The sequence below is a fragment of the Bombina bombina genome, chromosome 1 (genome assembly GCF_027579735.1).
Source record: "Bombina bombina isolate aBomBom1 chromosome 1, aBomBom1.pri, whole genome shotgun sequence".
NCBI lineage: Eukaryota > Metazoa > Chordata > Amphibia > Anura > Bombinatoridae > Bombina > Bombina bombina.
The window spans coordinates 1,368,026,195-1,368,051,733 of record NC_069499.1 but is presented as its reverse complement, the minus strand read 5'-3'; the positions used below and the strand labels follow the sequence as shown (position 1 = coordinate 1,368,051,733).

General features: G+C 41.2%; 1 protein-coding gene across 6 annotated transcripts in view; it reads right to left on the bottom strand.

Moving 5' to 3' along the window:
- Positions 1-25,539, bottom strand: part of CRTC2 (CREB regulated transcription coactivator 2) — a 377,120-nt gene that overhangs the window by 41,776 nt on the left and 309,805 nt on the right. For all 6 annotated transcript variants that reach the window (XM_053704097.1, XM_053704106.1, XM_053704133.1 and 3 more), the window contains one exon: positions 3,571-3,742. In XM_053704097.1, coding sequence (XP_053560072.1) covers positions 3,571-3,742 — 172 coding nt within the window. The remainder of the gene's footprint in view (positions 1-3,570; positions 3,743-25,539) is intronic.

Sequence of the window (25,539 nt, the reverse complement as noted above, 5' to 3'; positions counted from 1 at the left end):
GAAGAGAATATCCCACAAGTAAGGATGACGCCGTGGACCGGACACACCTATGTTGGAGAAATCATTCTTTATTCTCCAGCACCATTTAATATCCAATTATGATAAGCTGACGTCCAAAGAATTCTAACAAATAATTTCTTTGATCATTTCTATTCTTTATGTACTAGATAATTAAACTGTCTATCTCAATAGATATGAAATTCATTAATTCTTAATAAAATACCACCTTTGGTTTTACCACCTTAATCGAGTTCTACCACCTTAACTGAAATTCATACATATGCTATGATATTTTTAAGTTTGAGCGCGATAAAAACTTTTTATAAATATTATGTGTACCAGCTTTTATTGACTGAACGGATGACCCAATTCAAACGAAGATAACATACCACCTTAAGTATAAATAAGCCTTATCATAATTCCACCTTTAATTGAAAAACTCACAACCAATGAACACAATTCAAGGATCATTTAAACCCTGTCCCGGGAACTAACCAGTATCTTGAAAAAGCCCTATCGGGTGAAACGCGTAGACTTACTTGTGTTGTTCCCAACAAAAGACTTTACTCTATCTTTAAATCTAGGTACCTAGTTTAACTCTGTAACCCGCGCGTGATTCACGCTAAGTGCGGGTCTGTGGACTTTCATTATCCCCTTGGAAATCCTGCAATATCGGACATATAGAGGTTTGAAAAAACAAGCTGTCTCCAATCACGCTGACCGGGTTCAGCCGATTCAAGCTTAGGAATTTTGGAGCAAAGAAAGCAGTTTCCAATCACGCTGACCTGGGTCAGCCGACTCAAAAAAGTAAGGAAAGTGACTAACACTTTGGAGATATTGTTTACTTTTGATAATCTCCAAAAGTGTAAGCTATCAAGCCGCTATTACAATCGTTTGGAAGAGTGTGAGTATAACCTGAATAAGGTGTTCAACATGATCGCTTAACTTTTATGAAAAATCCTACTATATTAACTCCACGCTGACATTATTTGCTGAATTGTAACATTTTTTTCGATCAGTCAACACAAGAAACTTTGTTACAAAGACTGTGAAGATCTCACTGCAGAACTATATTAACATTGTAACAATCTTGCTGCATCTTTTTACAAAGCTCAAACATTTTAACTAAAAATATTTTTTTCCATAATTTTATATTTTTTAAGGTGGTAATCCAATTTTTAAAGGGAGACGTCCATTCTACTTTATTTTAATGTGTAATGTTGTAATTGTATTTTAATGTGAGTAAAGGTATTCATTTCAATTTTATTTGCATCTCCTGTTATTTGACCAAGTGTGGTGAGAACTCAGCTCTTAGCGCCCTCTCTTTTTCTCCTAATTTGTTTTCTTCGTGACAGTCCTGGGGTGACTGTTTTAGAGTGGCCTTGTTCTCTTTTAGCTATTAGCGCTATACTCCTGTGTTTTTCTGTTAGACCATTACTTAGCAATCATTTCAGATACAGCATCAGGTATAGGGAAAATCTCAGGGTGATTGACAACAGTTTTATATAATGAATTTAAACGATTACAGGGTTTATCATCAATCCCTAAAGTGACTAAGACTTCCTTCAAAAGAGAACGAATATGTTAAATTTTAAACAAATAGGAGAAATGATCAGGTTCTATGTCCGGTGAGGGAGCTTCACTGTTAGAGGAATCCTCATCGTTCGAAAATACTTCAGGATTTGTAGGTCAGGACTTAAATTACTAGTAGAAGGTTGAATTTGAACTTACCATTTTCGTTTATTTGAAGGCGGTAGTGCACCCAGGGCCCTCATAATAGCAGTAGTAATGAATTTGTTCTTTGCTGGAGGTACGCCTTTTGCATCTATCTGTAAGGAGACCGTAGGTGCATTAATACACATACAAACATCATTAGATTGATCGGTATGCGATAAAATAATGTAAGCATGAGTCAGATAAATGATGCAGAAGCTACTTCAGTTGTTTTACTATAAGCACACTTAGCTTTAGTAGTAAGATTTTCAGTAGTAGTTCCTATGGTAAATTTAGGGACAGATTGCTGTTGCTCCATTATTTCAGTAAATAATAGATGCAATAATTACTATTACCCCTTAAGGCAAGCTTTTTGAGGAGGGAAAAAAATATACCCCCTTTACAAAGTGCTAAGCAAATGCAACCTAGGTAAGCATTAATGGTCAGTGTGTGCAATTTCAAGATACCATTTTATCTGAAAAAAAGGGCGTGCTAGTGTGTGCCTATCCATTAACGTGCTGTTTGTATTTGGAAGGCTGCGTCAAATTTGACGAGCGTTTCAAATTAAATTGTGAGTGTACTCTGGCGCGCTAGCTTGACAAGTATTATAAGTGTTGATTATATACAAGTATTTTTAAGCAAGTTTCTGTCATGTAATATGGCACATGAACCCAATGAGCATTTTATGTATCGGTTTTGACACGCGGATTGAAAATGTTTTTTGCGCAAAAAAAGGCAAGGGGAAAAGTAAGTATCTGTCCCAGGGCCATACATACACATACAGTATATATAGTTAAACTTTTAAACATCTTAAAAGTGCCCATAAACATAGCTGTGAGTGTCTAATAAAAAGTACAAAACATACTTACCTATAGATACTCGTCCACAGCTAAACCAGTACTGAAACATATCAGCAGAAGTAATTGAATAGGAGTATAACGTGGATCTTTAAAGTGAGGCAGAAGACGAGTCCCTGTGACCGAATTTACAGAAAGCCTATGAAGTATTTCCCTTGAGGCAAAAACATTGTATCATGAGTCAGTACTCCAATCACATTCCTTTTGACAAGCACTGTACTCTGAGGGAACTGGGCTTCAATTTGCTCTGAAGCGCTTTTCACTGAAGAAATCAAGCCCATCACCATGCTTCAACCACCTCCAACAGAGGCAAAGTTAAAAACTAAGGTATGAGTGAGGTGGGAGGGGTTTTAAAGGCTTCTGAGGTTTGGGAAACTTTGCCTCATCCTGGTAGGACTGTATATCCCATATACAACAGCTTGTGGACTCTTATTTGAAAGTAATATATGTGAGGGGATATATGTGATGAAAAGGAATAAATAAAATCCAAAGGATGTGGCAGCAATGGGTGAAGTCAAATAATTTTATTTAAGCACAGCAAACACAGCGACGTTTCGGGAACACCTTCCCTTAATCATGCATCGCTGTGTTTGCTGTGCTTAAATAAAATTATTTGACTTCACCCATTGCTGCCACATCCTTTGGATTTTATTTGACATGATTGGTAGGGTTTGGTGGTACCCCTACGTGGCGTGCAAGTGACCCAGGTGCTGGCTGATACTGCTTGCTTTATAAAGAAAAGTAATAAACATAGGGGCCAATAGGTACTTGAGTGTTTTTTTGTTCTTTAGCAAAATAATAGACAGATACAGGTAAACACTGTAATAGAGGAAATATATACAAATTAGTAGGAGGAAGGGAAGCTTGTAAGCGGTTTGAGGCAAATTAAGATTGATATTTGGTCTTGTAAGGGAATTGGACAGTAGGATGGACAGTGTGGTTCAGATATATGTGAAGAACAGGCAGGTAAAAGAGAAAGACTAGGAATGTTCTTACGAACCTGTGAGAATGATATTTGGAATGGTATCATGCCGTCCATAGCTGTTGAGATTCTGCTTATTCAGAGATTGGGAGTTGTTCCCACTGTGTATAAGTGACGGATACTCTTCTGGGAAGAAACTGCTCAGCGACTGGCGTCCACTGGGACTCTCCACCAAGTTATACTGCTGAAACTGAATATATAAAAAAAAAAAAAGTAACAAGTTATGGAACAAGCATCCTTAGCCAACATTATTTACAGATCTAAACTACAGGGAGTGCAGAATTATTAGGCAAATGAGTATTTTGACCACATCATCCTCTTTATGCATGTTGTCTTACTCCAAGCTGTATAGGCTCGAAAGCCTGCTACCAATTAAGCATATTAGGTGATGTGCATCTCTGTAATGAGAAGGGGTGTGGTCTAATGACATCAACACCCTATATCAGGTGTGCATAATTATTAGGCAACTTCCTTTCCTTTGGCAAAATGGGTCAAAAGAAGGAATTGACAGGCTCAGAAAAGTAAAAAATCGTGAGATATCTTGCAGAGGGATGCAGCACTCTTAAAATTGCAAAGCTTCTGAAGCGTGATCATCAAACAATCAAGCGTTTCATTCAAAATAGTCAACAGGGTCGCAAGAAGCATGTGGAAAAACCAAGGCGCAAAATAACTGCCCATGAACTGAGAAAAGTCAAGCGTGCAGCTGCCAAGATGCCACTTGCCACCAGTTTGGCCATATTTCAGAGCTGCAACATCACTGGAGTGCCCAAAAGCACAAGGTGTGCAAACTCAAGAGACATGGCCAAGGTAAGAAAGGCTGAAAGACGACCACCACTGAACAAGACACACAAGCTGAAACGTCAAGACTGGGCCAAAAAATATCTCAAGACTGATTTTACTAAGGTTTTATGGACTGATGAAATGAGAGTGAGTCTTGATGGGCCAGATGGATGGGCCCGTGGCTGGATTGGTAAAGGGCAGAGAGCTCCAGTCCGACTCAGACGCCAGCAAGGTGGAGGTGGAGTACTGGTTTGGGCTGGTATCATCAAAGATGAGCTTGTGGGGCCTTTTCGGGTTGAGGATGGAGTCAAGCTCAACTCCCAGTCCTACTGCCAGTTTCTGGAAGACACCTTCTTCAAGAAGTGGTACAGGAAGAAGTCTGCATCCTTCAAGAAAAACATGATTTTCATGCAGGACAATGCTCCATCACACGCGTCCAAGTACTCCACAGCGTGGCTGGCAAGAAAGGGTATAAAAGAAGAAAATCTAATGACATGGCCTCCTTGTTCACCTGATCTGAACCCCATTGAGAACCTGTGGTCCATCAAATGTGAGATTTACAAGGAGGGAAAACAGTACACCTCTCTGAACAGTGTCTGGGAGGCTGTGGTTGCTGCTGCACGCAATGTTGATGGTGAACAGATCAAAACACTGACAGAATCCATGGATGGCAGGCTTTTGAGTGTCCTTGCAAAGAAAGGTGGCTATATTGGTCACTGATTTGTTTTTGTTTTGTTTTTGAATGTCAGATATGTATATTTGTGAATGTTGAGATGTTATATTGGTTTTACTGGTAAAAATAAATAATTGAAATGGGTATATATTTGTTTTTTGTTAAGTTGCCTAATAATTATGCACAGTAATAGTCACCTGCACACACAAATATCCCCCTAAAATAGCTAAAACTAAAAACAAACTAAAAACAAACTAAAAACTACTTCCAAAAATATTCAGCTTTGATATTAATGAGTTTTTTGGGTTCATTGAGAACATGGTTGTTGTTCAATAATAAAATTAATCCTCAAAAATACAACTTGCCTAATAATTCTGCACTCCCTGTATTTACAGATCTAAACAGGACAGCATATACTTTGTATTTATAATACTGGAATGATCATTCCAGAGCCTGCTGGTTATGCTTGTGCATTTTTTCATATTCAGCATTCATTTGAGAAATGAATGCCGAATATGGCCACAAGCAGCAGCATTTGGCTCTTTTTAGTGCCAAAATTATTTGTGCAACGCACAAATATCTGTGCATTTCCAAATAAATGTTGGATACAAAAAAATGCCAATGTCTACTGGTGTCACTTAAAAAGGACATTAAAGTCAATTTTTTATATGCATATTATATAAAGTATATATCATCAATTAAATGGTGAATTACAAAAAAGAAAATTTATGCTTACCTGATAAATGTATTTCTTTTTTTGACACGATGAGTTCACGGATCATCTAATTACTATTGGGAATATCACTCCTGCCCTGCAGGAGGGGGCAAAGAGCACCACAGCAAAACTTTTAAATATCACCTCCCTTCCCTCCCACCCTAGTCATTCGACCGAAGTAAAGGAGAGAAAGGAAGCAACAAGGTGCAGAGGTGTCTGAAATTTATAATAAACCAACAACCTAACTGAAAAACAGGGTGGGACGTGGACTCATCGTGTCAAATGAGAAATAAATTTATCAGGTAAGCATAAATTTTCTTTTTTTTTTTTTAATGACACAATGAGTCCACGGATCATCTAATTACTATTGGGAATCAATACCCAAGCACAGTACACAGATGATACAGGAGGGACAAGACAAGGGACATAAACGGAAGGCACCACTGCTTGAAGAACCTTTCTCCCAAAAGCGGCCTCAGCAGAAGCAAGTGTCAAATTTGTAAAATTTTGAAAAAGTGTGAAGAGGGGACCAAGTTGCAGCCTTGCAAATCTGTTTCACAGAAGCTTCGTTCTTGAATGCCCAGGAGGAAGCAACAGCCCTCGTGGAATGAGCCGTAACACTCTCTGGAGGTTGCCGTCCAACAGTTTCATAGACAAAACGAATAATACTCTTCAGCCAAAAGGAAAGAGAAGTAGCCGTAGCTTTCTGTCCATTATGTTTTCCCGAGAAAACCACAAACAAAGCAGAAGACTGACGAAAGTCCTTAGTTGCCTGTAAGTAAAACTTTAAGGCATGTACCACGTCTAAATTGTGCAGAAGCCGTTCCTTCTGAGAAGAAGGATTAGGACACAAGGAAGGAACAACAATCTCCTGATTAATGTTCCTGTCAGAAACTACTTTAGGTAGAAATCCTAACTTTGTACGTAAAACTACCTTATCCGAATGAAAAATGAGGTAAGGAGACATACTGCAATGCCGAGAGCTCCGACGCCCATTTTTAGTTCAGCACCTGGGTAGCGCTTGCTGATTGGTTTGCTACATTTAGCCACAAATCAGCAAGTGCTACCCAGGTGCTGAACAAAAAATGGTCTGGCTCTAAAGCTTACAGTACTGCTTTTTCAAATCAAGATAGCATGAGAACAAAGAAAAATTGATAATAGGAGTAAATTAGAAAGTTGCTTAAAATCTCATGCTCTATCTGAATCATGAAATAAAAAAATTGGGTTTGGGGCGGCTCTAGAAGATGGCTGCAAGCTTATGTTGCTCTGAAGAACTCTTTCCCTAATCTAAACTATATTGCCATCATTCTATGCCATCTGCATCTCCCTTGATAGGAAAGCTATCCGGGAACCTCAAGCAGATAGAAATATACCACTCTTTTCTTCCACGGAAGTCATTTGACAAAAAATAGAACCCACGAGGGACTTTGTACATATCATTTGCGGGACCGCTGCTTCAGGGAAATGGATGCAAAGTGTGAATTGACTGAGCAGATACTTGCAATCCTACAGCCTTCGCTGGATCGCATACTCATGAGCTTTGAGAGGCTACAGGACGCGGTACAAGCGGCTGGGAAGCCTCACTTTATAAGCAGTAACCCGATATACATGCCAACCTACCCTTTAGATCGCAATCCGCACAATCTGCACTGTACTTATTTACATGGATCTATCTCCATGAACTGCTCACTCGCTCCTGCTTTGGAATTAGCCGACCGCTCATCACACCGAGAGGAAAAAGCTCTGCCCCCCCTACATTCGTCTTCCAATCCGGCGTGCGACCCTGGAAGGGTTGCTGGGACTCTCACTCCGCTGGAGAACGCTAGTCTTGCTCAAGATATAGGACGACTTACCGCTGAGACACCGCCTATGTCTATCTCACTACAGTCAGTTTCTTCTGAACTTGGTATACAGCCGGCCTCTATGATTGTGGACTGCACCACGGACACCCTAATGTACATAACTCCCATCTCAGGTAGATCTTCCTCTGGCATCTTAATTGAGAGGGATGTCTATACCAGCGGGATACGCTTGTCTACACGGGACATCTGTGAACGCAGCGCAGCAGAGCAGTCTCTTCATGTACAACAGCTAAGCCGGCCATCAGATCCACATCACGAATCGCTCGCTCTAACCAGGGCGGGAATAGGTTAATGCCAGTGGTTCCCGATCCAACCGTTTCCTATGGTTGCTGAATAAAAACTTCTACTGTTTTGATCGGCTTTTTTGCAATTGGAACATTAACTATAGCCTGATTTATTTCTATCGCACATTGTCAGAAGAATTTAACACGGCTTATAACAGTATGCATCTCACTTCATAGCAATGGATAGGGAGCCAGCCTATTGGCCTACTACTGTATGCTGTTACTGTTTCATGCCTCCCGTTACTGTTTTGGCCCTGTTGGCCTCTTATGTTGTTTCACGTTGTCTTTATTTATGTTCCTTTTATTTACAAAATGACAGCAGACTTTATATCACACCTTAACCCCATTAATTTTCAGTATTTGGTTTGTCCCTACAGGAGCCCCTAAACTCCCTCCCTTAAATTTTTATTTTTCTTTGTTTTTTATTTTTCATACGTTTTGGTCAGTATTGTTTTCAGATAAGCAACCTGGGGCAACATAACCTTTGGTGTGCTTGGCATGGTACTTTACTGAGCATATTCCTGTCTATTAATCATGGAGGGTTTGCTTCACATAATTTGCAAAAGGCTATAAGCACACTAGCGTACAACCCTGATGTAATTTAATATTGCTGGTTCAAAAAAGTTTACAATATCGCTAGGCCAGACAGAGAGGGTTTTTAGGCGCGCTAAGCTTACTGAGTAGTTGCAATGCTCTTGTAGTTTATTGTCTGCAACACCCGCCTTGGCAGTTTACTATAATATCTTCACGCCTAAATTATATATATTTTCATAAAAATCTGCAAGAGGACCTACATGCTCTTTCGCTGGGGTGAGACTCTCTCTCTCATACACTGTCAAATCAAACTGACTACTCTTTTTGTAATAGGGGTAAAATGTATTGCGGTATGAGATGAGGCTGCTTTGTAATGAAATCGGGTCTTGACCCGGTTGGCTAATTGCTATGTTTAAAATTCTCAGTGTCTTGTTAATACGCCTATTCCAAAGGAATTCTCGGGCAGCCCCTGTAGTGGCTTAAATCAGTCCTTATATAGGCAATCTTTATAGGATCTATGAATCGCTTGCTTTTCTGTGCCTATCCTTGCTATTGATAATATGCTTGTTCTTGCTTCACCACTGTAAAACCTGGCTTAACGTATTGACCCTGCTTAGTGAAAAGTTTTTGTATTCGAACTATGGCACCACTAACTAGAGTTGCCCTAGACCCCTCTAACGCCATGTCTAATCATACCATCAAACACTTAGCTTAGTCTGACCATTAATACCAAATATGCCACCGAGACCGATTAACTCTGTCAAAATTAAAGAAAGATTCCAGGACTGTCTGGAATGGCTGTGAAGATGGCAATGTTCTGTTTCTTTATTTTATTTTATTTCATTATTCTATTATTTTTATTAATTTATGTTGTTTGTTGTGTTATGTGTTACTGTATTATTATTAAAAAACTGAGAAGCACAGGTGCATTATGAGACGATATTTAATCAATTTTGCTGTAACCCTGTATGAATGGACCATTCCATATCATAACACTGTTCTAACATTCAAACTTGTTGATTTCATAGACACCATGCTTTATGGAAAGAACTTGTAGTCTCTTTGTATTCAACTATAACAACTGTGTCTTCATACTACTATATGGCTATTCAACATGTTGTGCTCATTCTATAATTTGAACTGTAATACCGCTGTAATTCTATCAGTATGTTTACTTAACCAATTGTACCTGTGTTTCTTTAATAAAAAAGAATTAAAAAAAAAAAAAATTGGGTTTAGTATCCCTATAAGAACTAAATTAAGACTCCAGAGAGGATTAATTGGTTTGAACACAGGCCTGATCCTGACCAAGGCCTGGCAAAAAGATTGCACATCTGGTACATCCGCCAGACGCTTGTGTAACAAAATAGACAAGGCAAAAATGTGACCCTTTAGGGAACTAGCTGATAATCCTTTCTCCAAACCCTCTTGGAGAAAAGACAAAATTCTAGGGATTCTAACCTTACTCCAAGAGTAGCCCTTGAAATCACACCAATAGAGATATTTACGCCATATCTTGTAGTAAATTTTCCTAGTTACAGGTTTATGCGCCTGAATCATGGTCTCTATGACCGATTCTGAAAATCCCCGCTTGGATAAAATTAAGTGTTCAATCTCCAAGCAGTCAGCTTCAGAGAAACTAGATTCTGATGAAGTAAGGGCCCTTGAAGTAGAAGGTCCTTCCTCAACGGAAGTCTCCAAGGTGGACGTCTCCACCAGATCTGCATACCAAATCCTGCGAAGCGAAGCCGGTGCCAATGAGGATCACCAACGCCCTCTCCTGCTTGATTCAAGCAATGACTCGAGGAAGAAGAGCGAACGGCGGAAATAGGTATGCTAGACTGAAGGTTCAAGGTGCAGCCAAGGCGTCTATCAGTACAGCCTGAAGGTCCCTGGACCTCGATCCGTACCTTGGAAGCTTGGCATTCTGACGAGATGCCATGAGATCCAATTCCAGCTGACCCCATTTGAGAATCAGGCTGGAAAACACTTCCGGAAGGAGTTCCCACTCCCCCAGGTGAAAGGTCTGCCTGCTCAGGAAGTCCGCCTCCCAGTTGTCCAGCCCTGGGACGTGGATTGCCGACAGACAAGAGTGGGTTTCCACCCACTGAAGAATTTTGGCTACCTCCTTCATTGCTAAGGAACTCCGGGTTCCTCTCTGATGATTGATGTAAACCACTGAAGTTATGTTCTCCGACTGGAACCTGATAAACTGGGTCGAGGCTAACTGGGGCCAGGCCAGAAGAGCATTGAAGAACGATCTCAGCTCCAGAATGTTGATTGGTAGAACAGACTCTGACTGAATCCAAACTCCCTGAGTCTTTAGGGAGCCCCAGACTGCTCCCCATCCCAGAAGGCTGGCGTCTGTTGTCACAATTACCCAGGAGGGTCTGCGAAAGCAGGTTCCCTGTGAGAGATGATCCTGAGACAACCACCATTGAAGAGAATCTCTCGTCTCCTGCTTCAGTAGTATTCGAGGAGACAAATCCGCATAATCTCCGTTCCATTGACTGAGCATGTTTAGATGGAAACGAGCGAACAGGATGATGTCCATTGCCGCTACCATCAGCCCGACTACCTCCATGCACTGAGCCACTGATGGCCGAAGAGCGAACTGAAGCGCTAGGCAAGAATCGAAAATCTATGATTTCCTGACTTCTGTCAGAAAAATCTTCATTGAGACGGAATCTATTATGGTTACCAAGAAGGTTACCCTTGTACTTGGAACTAAGGAGTTCTTTTCCAAATTTACCTTACAACCGTGAGATCGCAGGAAGGATAACAATATGTCCATGTGGGACCTTGCTAGTTGAAAGGATTGCGTCTGGACCAGGATGTGGTACAGATAGGGTGCCACTGCAATGCCCCGTAATCGAAGCACCGTGAACAGAGATCCCAGACTCTTTGAGAAAATCCTGGGAGCTGTGGCAAGAAGGAAAGGAAGAGCTACAAATTGAAAGTGTTTGTCTAGGAAGGCAAACCTTAGAAACTTGTGATGGTCCCTGTGAATGGGGACATGCAGGTACGCGTCCTTTAAATCCACAGTTGTCATAAATTGGCCCTCTTAGACCAAAGGAAGAATGGAACGAATAGTTTCCATCTTTAAGGACGGTACTCTGAGAAATTTGTTTAGACTGTTGAGATCTAAAATTGGTCTGAAGGTTCCCTCTTTTTTAGGAACCACAAACAGGTTGGAATAAAATCCCAGACCCCGTTCCTGCATCGGAACAGGTACTACCACTCCCAGGTTGGAGAGGTCCCGTACACATTATAAGAACGCCTCTCTTTTTGTCTTGTCTACAGCTAATCTTGAAAGCAGAAATCTGCCTTTGGGAGGAAAACTTTTGAACTCTAGTTTGTATCCCTGGGACACCATTTCTACTGCCCAAGATCCAGAACCTCTCGAGCCCAAGCCTGGGCGAAAAAGGAAAGTCTGCCCCTTACCAGATCTTAAACACCACCTAACTTTACCACTTCCTAGCACTAACGTAGGCAAAGAGAATGACTGGGGTGTAAGGGAAGGGAGGAGATATTTAACAGCTTTGCTGTGGTGCTCTTTGCCGCCTCCTGCAGGGCAGGAGTGATATTCCCAATAGTAATTAGATGATCTGTGGACTCATCGTGTCATTAAAAAGAAAAATGTAATACAAAAACATAATTTATGCTTACCTGATAAATTTATTTCTCTTGTAGTGTATTCAGTCCACGGATCATTCATTACTTATGGGATATATTCCCTTCCCAACAGGAAGTTGCAAGAGGATCACCCAAGCAGAGCTGCTATATAGCACCTCCCCTCACATGTCATATCCAGTCATTCGACCGAAACAAGACAAGAAAGGAGAAACCATAGGGTGCAGTGGTGACTGGAGTTTTAATTAAAATTTAGATCTGCCTCAAAAGAAGACAGGGTGGGCCATGGACTGAATACACTACAAGAGAAATAAATTTATCAGGTAAGCATATATTATGTTTTCTCTTGTTAAGTGTATTCAGTCCACGGATCATCCATTACTTATGGGATACCAATACCAAAGCTAAAGTACACGGATGATGGGAGGGACAAGGCAGGAAAGTTAAACGGAAGGAACCACTGCCTGTAGAACCTTTCTCCCAAAAACAGCCTCCGAAGAAGCAAAAGTGTCAAATTTGTAAAACTTTGAAAAGGTATGAAGCGAAGACCAAGTCGCAGCCTTGCAAATCTGTTCAACAGAGGCCTCATTCTTAAAGGCCCAGGTGGAAGCCACAGCTCTAGTGGAATGAGCTGTAATTCTTTCAGGAGGCTGCTGTCCAGCAGTCTCATAGGCTAAACGTATTATGCTACGAAGCCAAAAGGAGAGAGAGGTAGCCGAAGCCTTTTGACCTCTCCTCTGTCCAGAATAAACGACAAACAGGGAAGACGTTTGACGAAAATCTTTAGTTGCCTGTAAATAGAACTTCAGGGCACGGACTACGTCCAGATTATGCAAAAGTCGTTCCTTCTTTGAAGAAGGGTTAGGACATAATGAAGGAACAACAATCTCTTGATTGATATTCCTGTTAGAAACTACCTTAGGTAAGAACCCAGGTTTAGTACGTAGAACTACCTTGTCTGAATGAAAAATCAGATAAGGAGAATCACAATGCAAGGCAGATAACTCAGAGACTCTTCAAGCCGAGGAAATAGCCATCAAAAACAGAACTTTCCAAGATAACAGCTTGATATCAATGGAATGAAGGGGTTCAAATGGAACACCTTGAAGAACGTTAAGAACTAAGTTTAAGCTCCACGGCGGAGCAACAGTCTTAAACACAGGCTTAATCCTAGCCAAAGCCCGACAAAAAGCCTGAACGTCTGGAACTTCTGCCAGACGTTTCTGTAAAATAATAGACAGAGCAGAAATCTGTCCCTTTAACGAACTAGCAGATAAGCCCTTTTCTAAACCCTCTTGTAGAAAAGACAATATCCTAGGAATCCTAACTTTACTCCATGAGTAACTCTTGGATTCGCACCAATATAAATATTTACGCCATATCTTATGGTAAATCTTTCTGGTAACAGGCTTCCGTGCCTGTATTAAGGTATCAATAACCGACTCCAAGAAGCCACGCTTTGATAGGATCAAGCGTTCAATCTCCATGCAGACAGCCTCAGAGAAATTAGGTTTTGATGGTTGAAAGGACCCTGAATTAGAAGGTCCTTCCTCTGAGGCAGAGACCATGGTGGACAAGACGACATGCCCACTAGGTCTGCATACCAGGTCCTGCGTGGCCACGCAGGTGCTATCAGAATCACCGATGCTCTCTCCTGTTTGATCTTGGCAATCAGTCGAGGTAGCAGCGGAAATGGTGGAAACACATAAGCCATGTTGAAAACCCAAGGGGCTGCTAGAGCATCTATCAGCGCCGCTCCCGGGTCCCTGGACCTGGATCCGTAACAAGGAAGCTTGGCGTTCTAGCGAGACGCCATGAGATCCAGTTCTGGTTTGCCCCAACGATGAATCAGTTGAGCGAAGACCTCCGGATGAAAAGTCTGGCGACTTAGAAAGTCCGCCTCCCAGTTCTCCACGCCTGGGATGTAGATCGCTGACAGGTGGCAAGAGTGAGACTCTGCCCAGCGAATTATCTTTGAGACTTCTAACATCGCTAGGGAACTCCTGGTTCCCCCTTGATGGTTGATGTAAGCCACAGTCGTGATGTTGTCCGACTGAAATCTGATGAACCTCAGTGTTGCTGAGGCCAAGCTAGAAGAGCATTGAATATTGCTCTCAACTCCAGAATATTTATTGGGAATAGTTTCTCCTCCTGAGTCCACAATCCCTGAGCCTTCAGGGAGTTCCAGACTGCGCCCCAACCTAGGAGGCTGGCATTGTTGTTACAATCGTCCAATCTGGCAGGCGAAAGGTCATCCCCTTGGACAGATGGACCCGAGAAAGCCACCAGAGAAGAGAATCTCTGGTCTCTTGATCCAGATTTAGTAGACGGGACAAATCTGAGTAATCCCCATTCCACTGACTTAGCATGCATAATTGCAGTGGTCTGAGATGCAGGCGCGCAAATGGTACTATGTCCATTGCCGCTACCATTAAGCCGATTACTTCCATGCACTGAGCTACTGACGGCGTGGAATGGAATGAAGGACACGGCAAGCATTTAGAAGCTTTGATAACCTGGACTCCGTCAGGTAAATCTTCATCTCTATAGAATCTATAAGAGTCCCCAGGAAGGGAACTCTTGTGAGTGGTAATAGAGAACTCTTTTCCACGTTCACCTTCCACCCATGCGACCTCAGAAATGCCAGAACTATCTCTGTATGAGACTTGGCAATTTGAAAACTTGACGCTTGTATCAGAATGTCGTCTAGGTACGGAGCCACCGCTATGCCTCGCGGTCTTAGCACCACCAGAAGTGAGCCCAGAACCTTTGTAAAAATTCTCGGGGCCGTAGCTAACCCGAAGGGAAGAGCTACAAACTGGTAATGCCTGTCTAGAAAGGCAAATCTTAGGTACTGATAATGATCTTTGTGAATCGGTATGTGAAGGTAGGCATCCTTTAAGTCTACTGTGGTCATGAATTGACCCTCTTGGATCATGGGTAGGATGGTTCGAATAGTTTCCATTTTGAATGATCGAACTCTTAGGAATTTGTTTAAGATTTTTAGGTCCAAGATTGGTCTGAAGGTTCCCTCTTTCTTGGGAACCACAAACAGATTTGAGTAAAATCCTTGCCCTTTTTCCTTCTGCGGAACTGGGTGGATCACCCCCATTACTAAGAGGTCTTGTGCACAGCGTAGAAATGCCTCTTTCTTTATTTGGTTTACTGATAACCTTGAAAGATGAAATCTCCCTTGTGGAGGAGAAGCTTTGAAGTCCAGAAGATATCCCTGAGATATGATCTCCAACGCCCAGGGATCCTGGACATCTCTTGCCCAAGCCTGGGTGAAGAGAGAAAGTCTGCCCCCCACTAGATCCGTTTCCGAATAGGGGGCCCTCTCTTCATGCTGTCTAAGGGGCAGAAGTAGGTTTTCTGGCCTGCTTGCCCTTGTTCCAGGACTGGTTAGCTTTCCAGCCCTGTCTGTAACGAGCAACAGTTCCTTCCTGTTTTGGAGCGGAGGAAGTTGATGCTGCTCCTGCCTTGAAGTTATGAAAGGCACGAAAATTAGACTGTTTGGCCTTTGATTTGGCCCTGTCCTGAGGAAGAGTATGACCCTTACCTCCAGTAATGTCAGCAATAATTTCTTTCAAGCCGGGCCCGAATAAGGTCTGCCCTTTGAAAGGAATATTAAGCAATTTAGATTTAGAAGTCACGTCAGCTGACCAGGATTTAAGCCATAGCGCTCTGCGCGCCTGGATGGCGAATCCGGAGTTCTTAGCCGTTAGTTTGGTTAAATGTACAACGGCATCAGAAACAAATGCGTTAGCTAGCTTAAGCGCTTTAAGCTTGTCCATAATCTCATCCAATGGAGCTGTGCGAATGGCCTCTTCCAGAGACTCAAACCAGAATGCCGCAGCAGCAGTGACAGGCGCAATGCATGCAAGAGGCTGTAAGATAAAACCTTGTTGAACAAACATTTTCTTAAGGTAACCTTCTAATTTTTTATCCATTGGATCCGAAAAAGCACAACTATCCTCCACCGGGATAGTGGTACGCTTCGTTAAAGTAGAAACTGCTCCCTCCACCTTAGGGACCGTCTGCCATAAGTCTCGTGTGGTGGCGTCTATTGGAAACATTTTCCTAAATATCGGAGGAGGGGAAAAGGGCACACCGGGTCTATCCCACTCCTTACTAATAATCTCTGTAAGCCTTTTAGGTATAGGAAAAACGTCAGTACACACCGGCACCGCATAGTATCTATCCAGCCTACATAATTTCTCTGGAATTGCAACTGTGTTACAATCATTCAGAGCCGCTAATACCTCCCCTAGCAATACACGGAGGTTCTCAAGCTTAAATTTAAAATTAGAAATCTCTGAATCCGGTCTCCCTGGATCAGATCCGTCACCCACAGAATGAAGCTCTCCGTCCTCATGTTCTGCAAATTGTGACGCAGTATCGGACATGGCTCTCACATCATCAGTGCGCTCTGTCCTTAACCCAGAGCTATCGCGCTTGCCTCTTAATTCTGGCAATTTAGATAATACCTCTGTCATAACAGTAGCCATGTCTTGCAAAGTGATTTGTATGGGCCTCTCTGATGTACTTGGCGCCACAATATCACGCGCCTCCTGAGCGGGAGGCGAAGGTACTGACACGTGAGGAGAGTTAGTCGGCATAACTTCCCCCTCGTTGTCTGGTGATAATTTCTTTTATTTAAAGTGACATCAATACTTTTAGTACACATATTTCTATGGGGCTCCACATTTGCCTTCAAACATAGTGAACAAACAGATTTATCTGTGTCAGACATGTTTAAACAGACTAGCAATGAGACTAGCAAGCTTGGAAAATACTTTCAAATAAGTTTACAAGCAATATAAAAGACGCTACTGCGCCTTTAAGAAGCACAAAACAACTGTCACAGTTGAAATAACAATGAGCCAAATCAGTTATAGCAACCAAATTTTCACAGTAAATGTATTAAGTTAGCAAAGTATTGCACCCACTAGCAAATGGATGATTAACCCCTTAATACCCAAAACGGATAATCAATTTAACAATTAACGTTTTTATCACAGTCAAACACACTGTCACAGGTCTGCTGTGACTGATTACCTCCCTCAAAATGAATTTTGAAGACCCCTGAGCTCTCTAGAGACGTCCTGGATCAAGGAGGAAGAAGCAGGAAGACTGTGACTGAATTTTTACTGCGCAAAAAAGCGCTAAAATAGGCCCCTCCCACTCATATTACAACAGTGGGAAACCTCAGTTAACCGTTTCTATGCAGAAATATACGTCAGCCATGTGGAAAAAATCATGCCCCAAAAAGATTTATCACCAAAGTACCTCACAAAAACGAATAACATGCCAGTAAACGTTTTAAACATACATTTGAAAGGTTATGTAGAGTTATCAATAAGCCTGCTACCAGTCGCTTCTACTGCAGTTAAGGCTCATACATTAGTTCAGTATTAACAGAAAAATCTCTCTTGGCTAGGACTAAGCTTTCAATCTCCACGCAGTCAGCCTCAGAGAATCTAGATTTTGATGAATAAAGGTACCTTGTTCGAGCAGATCCCTGCAACAAGGTAACTTCCAAGGAGGAGATGATGACATTCTCACCAGATCCGCGAACCACATCCTTTGCGGCCACGATGGAGCAATCAGTATCACTGATGCCTGCTCCTGCTTGATGTGGCCCACTACACAAGGAAGAAGTATAAAATAAAAATACAAAATATCACAAAAAAGAAGTGAAATAAACGTGATAACACAAACGTATAATAGTGAATAAAAAGTTCATTTGTAAGGATATGTATGTTCTTCCTAGGAGTCTCCGGCCTTCCGTTGTTTCTTTATGTGTTCTCAAAGAAAAAGAAACAAAATATGCAACATAGTGTAACTCTGTAACACCATCTAGGAAAAATGATACACTTGTTCACAAATGATTACTCACATGGGTTGGAGCTATAACCAAGCTCAGGGAAATGCGCACAACCACTTTATACTGGTGGGTAAACAGTTACTCTCACGAAGATATAGTATAAAATAATATAAAATTTATTAAAAACATAAAAGCGTCACAAATGCATGAAGTACACCTTACACAGAGGACAATAGAGCAACAGTATATATGTTATTGCTCAAGAAAGTAGACCCAGATACTGGATGCTAGTGGATAGGAAAGCAGAAACTTAACCGCTAAACCGTCCACCCTTGTAGCCAGTGTGAGTCGCTCCTCCCCAAGATGTGCAGGCAAGTTTAAAGACGCACTGGAGAGATCAATGATAATAGTTCCGACGTACATTTTGCTGGATCAGCTTTTTCAAGGAATGATGTGCGCATGTCCGTGTGCCCTTTTAAACCTCAGTATTCTGACAAACCGGAAATCGGATGTATTGTCCTCCATTTTGGAAAAGGGCATTGAGTCCCAATGTTCAAAGAGTACCATTCCTTATTGTTATATGTTTGTCACTCTCCTTACTGAGAATCAATTGTACTTACTATTCTCTAACATTATATATATATAGTTGAAGGTAATACTGAACAGAATAATACAGGTCAATCTAATATATCTGAACCTGATGTAGAAATAACTGAACTAGAGGTTAGCCCAAGTAACTTTAGGGCTGCACAATGGGAGGATCCAACTTTAGCTGCGGCTAGAAACTATATTTCCGTAAGAAATGGCACCCCCATTAATACTGATAAAGCACTCACCTATCCATACTTTGAAGTGGAAAATGATTTATTGTACAGAGTTGGGAAAAAGAAGTCTGTCAAACAGCTGTTAGTACCCCAGGCATATCGACACACTGTATTAAATCTGGCACATAGCCACATACTTGGGGGGCACTTGGGGATTGAAAAAACCAGAGAGAGAATTCTTAGGAGGTTTTATTGGCCAGGTGTAATGGCATCTATCACAAATTATTGTTCTTCTTGTCCTGAATGCCAATTAACTGCCCCTCTTACAGCATACCGTAGCCCCTTGGTGCCCTTACCCATAATTGAGGTCCCATTTGAACGCATTGGTATGGATTTTGTGGGTCCTCTTGTAAAGTCTGCAAGGGGGCACCAGTATATATTGGTAATAGTAGACTATGCTACACGTTACCCTGAGGCAATACCCATGCGTACTACTTCAGCAAAAGCAATTGCTAAGGAGTTAATGTTAATGTTCAGCCGTGTTGGGATTCCCAAAGAAATATTAACAGACCAAGGCACTCCATTTATGTCGAGAATTACAAAGGAGTTGTGTAAACTTCTTCATATAAAGCATCTGAAAACATCCGTATATCACCCACAAACTGATGGTCTGGTAGAGCGATTTAATAAAACACTAAAGGCTATGCTCAAAAAAGTAATTGATAAAGATGGAAAAAACTTTTGCCTTATTCCTTTTGCCTTATTTAATGTTTTCCATCCGAGAGGTCCCTCAAGCTTCTACTGGGTTTTCGCCCTTTGAACTTTTGTATGGAAGACACCCCAGAGGGTTGCTAGACATAGCTAAGGAGACTTGGGAACAGGAGTCAACCCCTCACAGAAGTGTGATTGAACATATAACTCAGATGCAGGATCGGATGACAGCCATTATGCCCATAGTTAGAGAACACATGGAAAATGCCCAACAGCACCAGCAGAAGAGCTATAATAGAAATGCCAGGGTTTGTGCGTTTAATCCAGGAGACAGAGTACTAGTCCTGGTTCCCACTGTAGAGAACAAATTTTTGGCAACATGGCATGGGCCATATGAAGTCATTGACAGAGTGAGGGAAGTAAATTACAAAGTAAGACAGCCTGGGAGGCGAAAGGAGGTACAGATTTACCATGTGAATTTACTTAAACTGTGGAAAGAAAGAGAAACACTTGTGGCTATAAAAACAGCAGACCTCCCTACAATGGAGGAGCATGAACCCGTAGTCAATATCTCAGAAACCCTGACTATCCACCAGAAGAGGGAGGTAACAGACTTCATCAGATTAAATAAAGATGTTTTCTCCTCAGTCCCAGGAAGAACTACGATAATAGAGCATGACATTGTCACTGAACCGGGAAAAAGGATAAATCTAAAGCCATATAGAATACCTGAAGCCCGGAGGGAAGCAATCAAATTGGAAGTAAAGAAAATGCTGGACCTTGGGGTAATTGAAGAATCCCAAAGTGACTGGAGTAGCCCAATTGTGCTTGTACCAAAGCCTGATGGCACAATCAGGTTTTGTAATGATTACCGGAAGCTGAATGCAATATCCAAGTTTGATGAACTTGTGGAGAGACTCGGGAGAGCCAGGTACCTTACCACATTGGATTTGACCAAGGGTTATTGGCAAGTGCCCCTTACAGGACGTGCAAAGGAAAAGACTGTCTTCTCTACTCCAGATGGGCTCTTCCAATACAAGGTGTTACCTTTTGGCCTACATGGTGCTCCAGCAACATTTCAAAGAATGATGGACCGGATCTTAAGGCCACATGCTCATTATGCTGCAGCTTACTTAGATGACGTGGTCATACATAGCGAAGATTGGGAGTCTCACTTGCCAAAAGTGCAAGCTGTCTTTAATTCCATAAGAAATGCCGGTCTGACAGCAAATCCGAGTAAATGTACCATTGGCTTGGAGGAGGCCAAGTATCTTGGCTATTCCATTGGAAGAGGAATAGCAAAGCCACAACTTGCTAAAGTTGAAGCCATAAGGAATTGGCCACGACCTATGACGAAGAAACAGGTCAGAACATTTCTTGGGCTTGTTGGCTACTACAGAAGGTTTATCTCCAACTTTGCTACTATAGCAGGCCCTTTAACTGACCTCACTAAAGCAAAAGCTCCAGTAATAGTGAAATGGTCCTCTGAAGCTGAACAGGCATTTCAAAATCTCAAGGAAGCCATCTGTAGACAACCAGTGTTAGTCACCCCTGATTTTTCAAAGGAGTTTGTTTTACAGACGGATGCCTCTGATGTAGGGCTTGGAGCAGTGCTTTCCCAGGAAAGTCAAAGTGAAGAGCACCCAATACTATACCTGAGCCGTAAACTTCAACCTAGAGAAAATAACTATTCGATTGTTGAAAAGGAGTGTCTAGCAATTAAATGGGCTGTTGAAACTCTCAAATATTATTTGTTGGGCAGAAAATTTAGACTAGTTACTGATCATGCACCTCTCAAATGGATGAGTCAAAATAAGGATAATAATAGTAGAGTTACACGCTGGTTCCTTAGTTTGCAACCCTATCTCTTCTCAGTAGAACACAGGGCAGGAAGTAAACAGGGTAATGCTGATGGCCTTTCACGTATGCATACGCATTTGGCCATGGTCGCTCACCCCACTAGGTCTGAGCTGGCGGGGAGGATGTGTGACAGAACCCAAGGCATAGTAATGGAAGGTGTCTATATTCCCTCAAAAGTGCTGCAGTGCAGGGTATGGTCTGACAACCCCAGGGAGAATTGTTATGTTTGTTTGCCACATAGAGAAAATATGTGATTTATTTCTGGGTCCCTGGGGTGGAGTATTTGGAGAGTAGGGTGGGCCAGTGCTCCACCCCGCAGTTTGCAGGTAGCACATTATGTCAAAAAGTCCAGTCCAGGAATTCTGTCTCACTCAGCTAGCTACTCACCTGCATATGGTAATTGACAGCAGGTGCTAATAAAATCCCCAGTCAGGGTTTGAGAGGTAGATTTTTGCCAGCAGTAAAGGAAAACTGCAAACACTCTCCTGAGAGACTGAGAGGAATTATATCTAAAGGACAAAGTTTGAAAGGTCTGTGCAATATTACTTTTGTGAAAAGCTACTTAGTGCAGACAGTTGTACTTGTTAGTAAGTGCTCAGTGGAGCAAGCCTCTTTTGTTTTGTTTATGTTTATTTTGCCTGTTTTTGCCAGACCTGATAATAAACAGACTGTATTTTATAAAGCTACAACCTTGTGTGGTGTTTCCAGCTTTGAGGACTGTGTGTTTCCAAGATCCCAGGTCACAATATATATAAATATATATATATATATATATATATATATATATATATATATATATATATATATATATATATATATATATATATATATATATATATATATAAATATATATAAAAATATATATTATATATAGATAGATATTACGGTTAAGGAAAAAACAATGGTGAATTTTTTATGTAAATATACAATTACATCCTATACTTTAAAACTGTCATCATACATCATTTGCAAGCAAGATTAAACGCTGACAGAAGTTATATGCTTTTGTTATGGGCCAGTATATACCATTGTCCACTGTGAGACAACACCATACTATATTCAGCTTGGTAACTGTTACAAGTCTTGTTGTTATACATATTTAATATAGTAATACCATTCAATGTCAATATCTGTATGCAACTAAGAATAATCCCAATGTCCCATGTCTACTACTGTATAGAACATAAGCCTGATAGCTAGAAATATACAAACAGTGACACTCCATAACTTACGATATCACTACATTATGAGGATATTCTGCATTATGTTAATCTATATTATATGCATACCCTTATAGTTGGGAATATAACCTAATGCCCTATAATTGTTATATTGTGAGCCTGATAGCTGGAAATGTGCAAGAAATGACACTTCAAAATGTCATTACATTATAAAAATAATCTACTTAGTCTTATAGATCTATATTATATGTATAACCCTTATCGATGCACGATAAACCACTAACTCGGATATGTGTACTCCTGTGGATAAAAACACAGGAAGAGCAATAGATCAGTGAAATGTATTTCATACCGCTCTTTTACAGAAAATGGTGTAATTCAAAATCTTTGTTTAGTCCGTTGGGTATGAAGCTGTCCATAATATGTATCCACTTTATCTCCAATCGTCCCAATTGATTTTGTACATCTCCTCCCCTCCAACCTTGTTCCACTTTCCTTATGCCTAAAAATTCTAGGTCACTTATTTTCCTATTGTGTTTTTTGTCAAAATGTGCAGACACTGTGTGGTCCTGACACCGTTTTACGATGTTATAGATATGTTCATTAAAGGGACATAAAACCCACATTTTTTCTTTCATGGTTCAGAAAGAACATGCAATTTTACACAACTTTCTAATTTACCTCTATTAACTAATTTGCTTCATTCTCTTGATATTATTTGCTGAAAAGCATATCTAGATAGGCTTAGTAGCTGCTGATTGGGTGCTGCATATATATACCTTGTGTGATTGGCTCACACATGTGCATTGCTATTTCTTCAGCAAAGGATATCTAAAGCATGAAGCAAATTAGATAATAGAAGTAACTTGGAATGTTGTTTAAAATTGTATTCTCTACCTGAATTATAAAAGAAAGATTTGGGGTTTAGTGTCCCTTTAAGTCTCGTTTTCAGAAGTCTAGAAGTACGTCCTATATAGACCAAATCACACGAGCAGCGTAGCATATAAACAACATTTTTGCTATTACAGGTAATGAACTGATTAATATCATAGTTCTTTTTACGATCTGCTGAGTGGAATTTGTTACGTAGTTTCGGTGTCTTTTTCATTCTTTTACATGCATTACAGAATTGGCATCTCCTGAATCCCATCTGGGACGGAAGCAGCCAATTCTTTGTGGGTTTTGTGTCACATGCATCTTTGATCCCGTAGGAAAGTTGTAATTTTAAATTGGGAACTTTCCTAAACATCACATTCGGTCCATCACCCAGAAACTCAGCAAGACCTGAGTCTCTGGAGAGAATACCCAAGTGTTTATGAATAATATCCCTCAATTCATTACTTTGAGTACTATGTTGAAAAAACATAATTTATGCTTACCTGATAAATTTATTTCTCTTGTAGTGTGTTCAGTCCACGGGTCATCCATTACTTATGGGATATATTCTCCTTCCCAACAGGAAGTTGTAAGAGGATCACCCAAGCAGAGCTGCTATATAGCTCCACCCCTCACATGTCATATCCAGTCATTCGACCGAAACAAGACGAGAAAGGAGAAACTATAGGGTGCAGTGGTGACTGGAGTTTTAATTAAAATTTAGAACTGCCTCAAAAAAGACAGGGCGGGCCGTGGACTGAACACACTACAAGAGAAATAAATTTATCAGGTAAGCATAAATTATGTTTTCTCTTGTTAAGTGTGTTCAGTCCACGGGTCATCCATTACTTATGGGATACCAATACCAAAGCTTAAGTACACGGATGATGGGAGGGACAAGGCAGGAACTTTAAACAGAAGGAACCACTGCCTGTAGAACCTTTCTCCCAAAAACAGCCTCCGAAGAAGCAAAAGTGTCAAATTTGTAAAATTTTGAAAAGGTATGAAGTGAAGACCAAGTTGCAGCCTTGCAAATCTGTTCAACAGAGGACTCATTCTTAAAGGCCCAGGTGGAAGCCACAGCTCTAGTGGAATGAGCTGTAATTCTTTCAGGGGGCTGCTGTCCAGCAGTCTCATAGGCTAAACGTATTATGCTACGAAGCCAAAAAGAGAGAGAGGTGGCCGAAGCCTTTTGACCTCTCCTCTGTCCAGAATAAACGACAAACAGAGAAGAAGTTTGTCGAAAATCCTTAGTTGCCTGTAAGTAGAACTTCAGGGCACGGACTACGTCCAGATTATGCAAAAGACGTTCCTTCTTTGAAGAAGGGTTAGGACATAATGATGGAACAACAATCTCCTGATTGATATTCCTATTAGAAACAACCTTAGGTAAAAACCCAGGTTTAGTACGCAAAACTACCTTGTCTGAATGAAAAATCAGATAAGGAGAGTCACAATGTAAGGCAGATAACTCAGAGACTCTCCGAGCCGGGGAAATAGCCATCAAAAACAGAACTTTCCAAGATAAAAGCTTAATATCAATGGAATGAAGGGGTTCAAACGGAACACCCTGAAGAACTTTAAGAACCAAGTTTAAGCTCCACGGGGGAGCAACAGTTTTAAACACAGGCTTAATCCTAGCCAAAGCCTGACAAAAAGCCTGGACGTCTGGGTTCTCTGCCAGACGTTTGTGAAAAAGAATAGACAGAGCAGAAATCTGTCCCTTTAACGAACTAGCGGATAAACCCTTTTCTAAACCCTCTTGTAGAAAAGACAATATCCTAGGAATCCTAACCTTACTCCATGAGTAACTCTTGGATTCACACCAATGTAAATATTTACGCCATATCTTATGGTAAATTTTTCTGGTAACCGGTTTCCGAGCCTGCATCAATGTATCAATAACCGACTCCGAGAAACCACGCTTTGATAGAATCAAGCGTTCAATCTCCATGCAGTCAGCCTCAGAGAAAATAGGCTTGGATGTTTGAAAGGACCCTGAAGTAGAAGGTCCTGCCTCAGAGGCAGAGACCATGGTGGACAGGACGACATGTCCACTAGGTCTGCATACCAGGTCCTGCGTGGCCACGCAGGCGCTATCAGAATTACCGATGCCCTCTCCTGTTTGATCCTGGCAATCAGCCGAGGCAGCAACGGAAACGGTGGGAACACATAAGCCATGTTGAAAATCCAAGGGGCTGCTAGTGCATCTACCAGCACCGCTCCCGGGTCCCTGGACCTGGATCCGTAACAAGGAAGCTTGGCGTTCTGGCGAGAAGCCATGAGA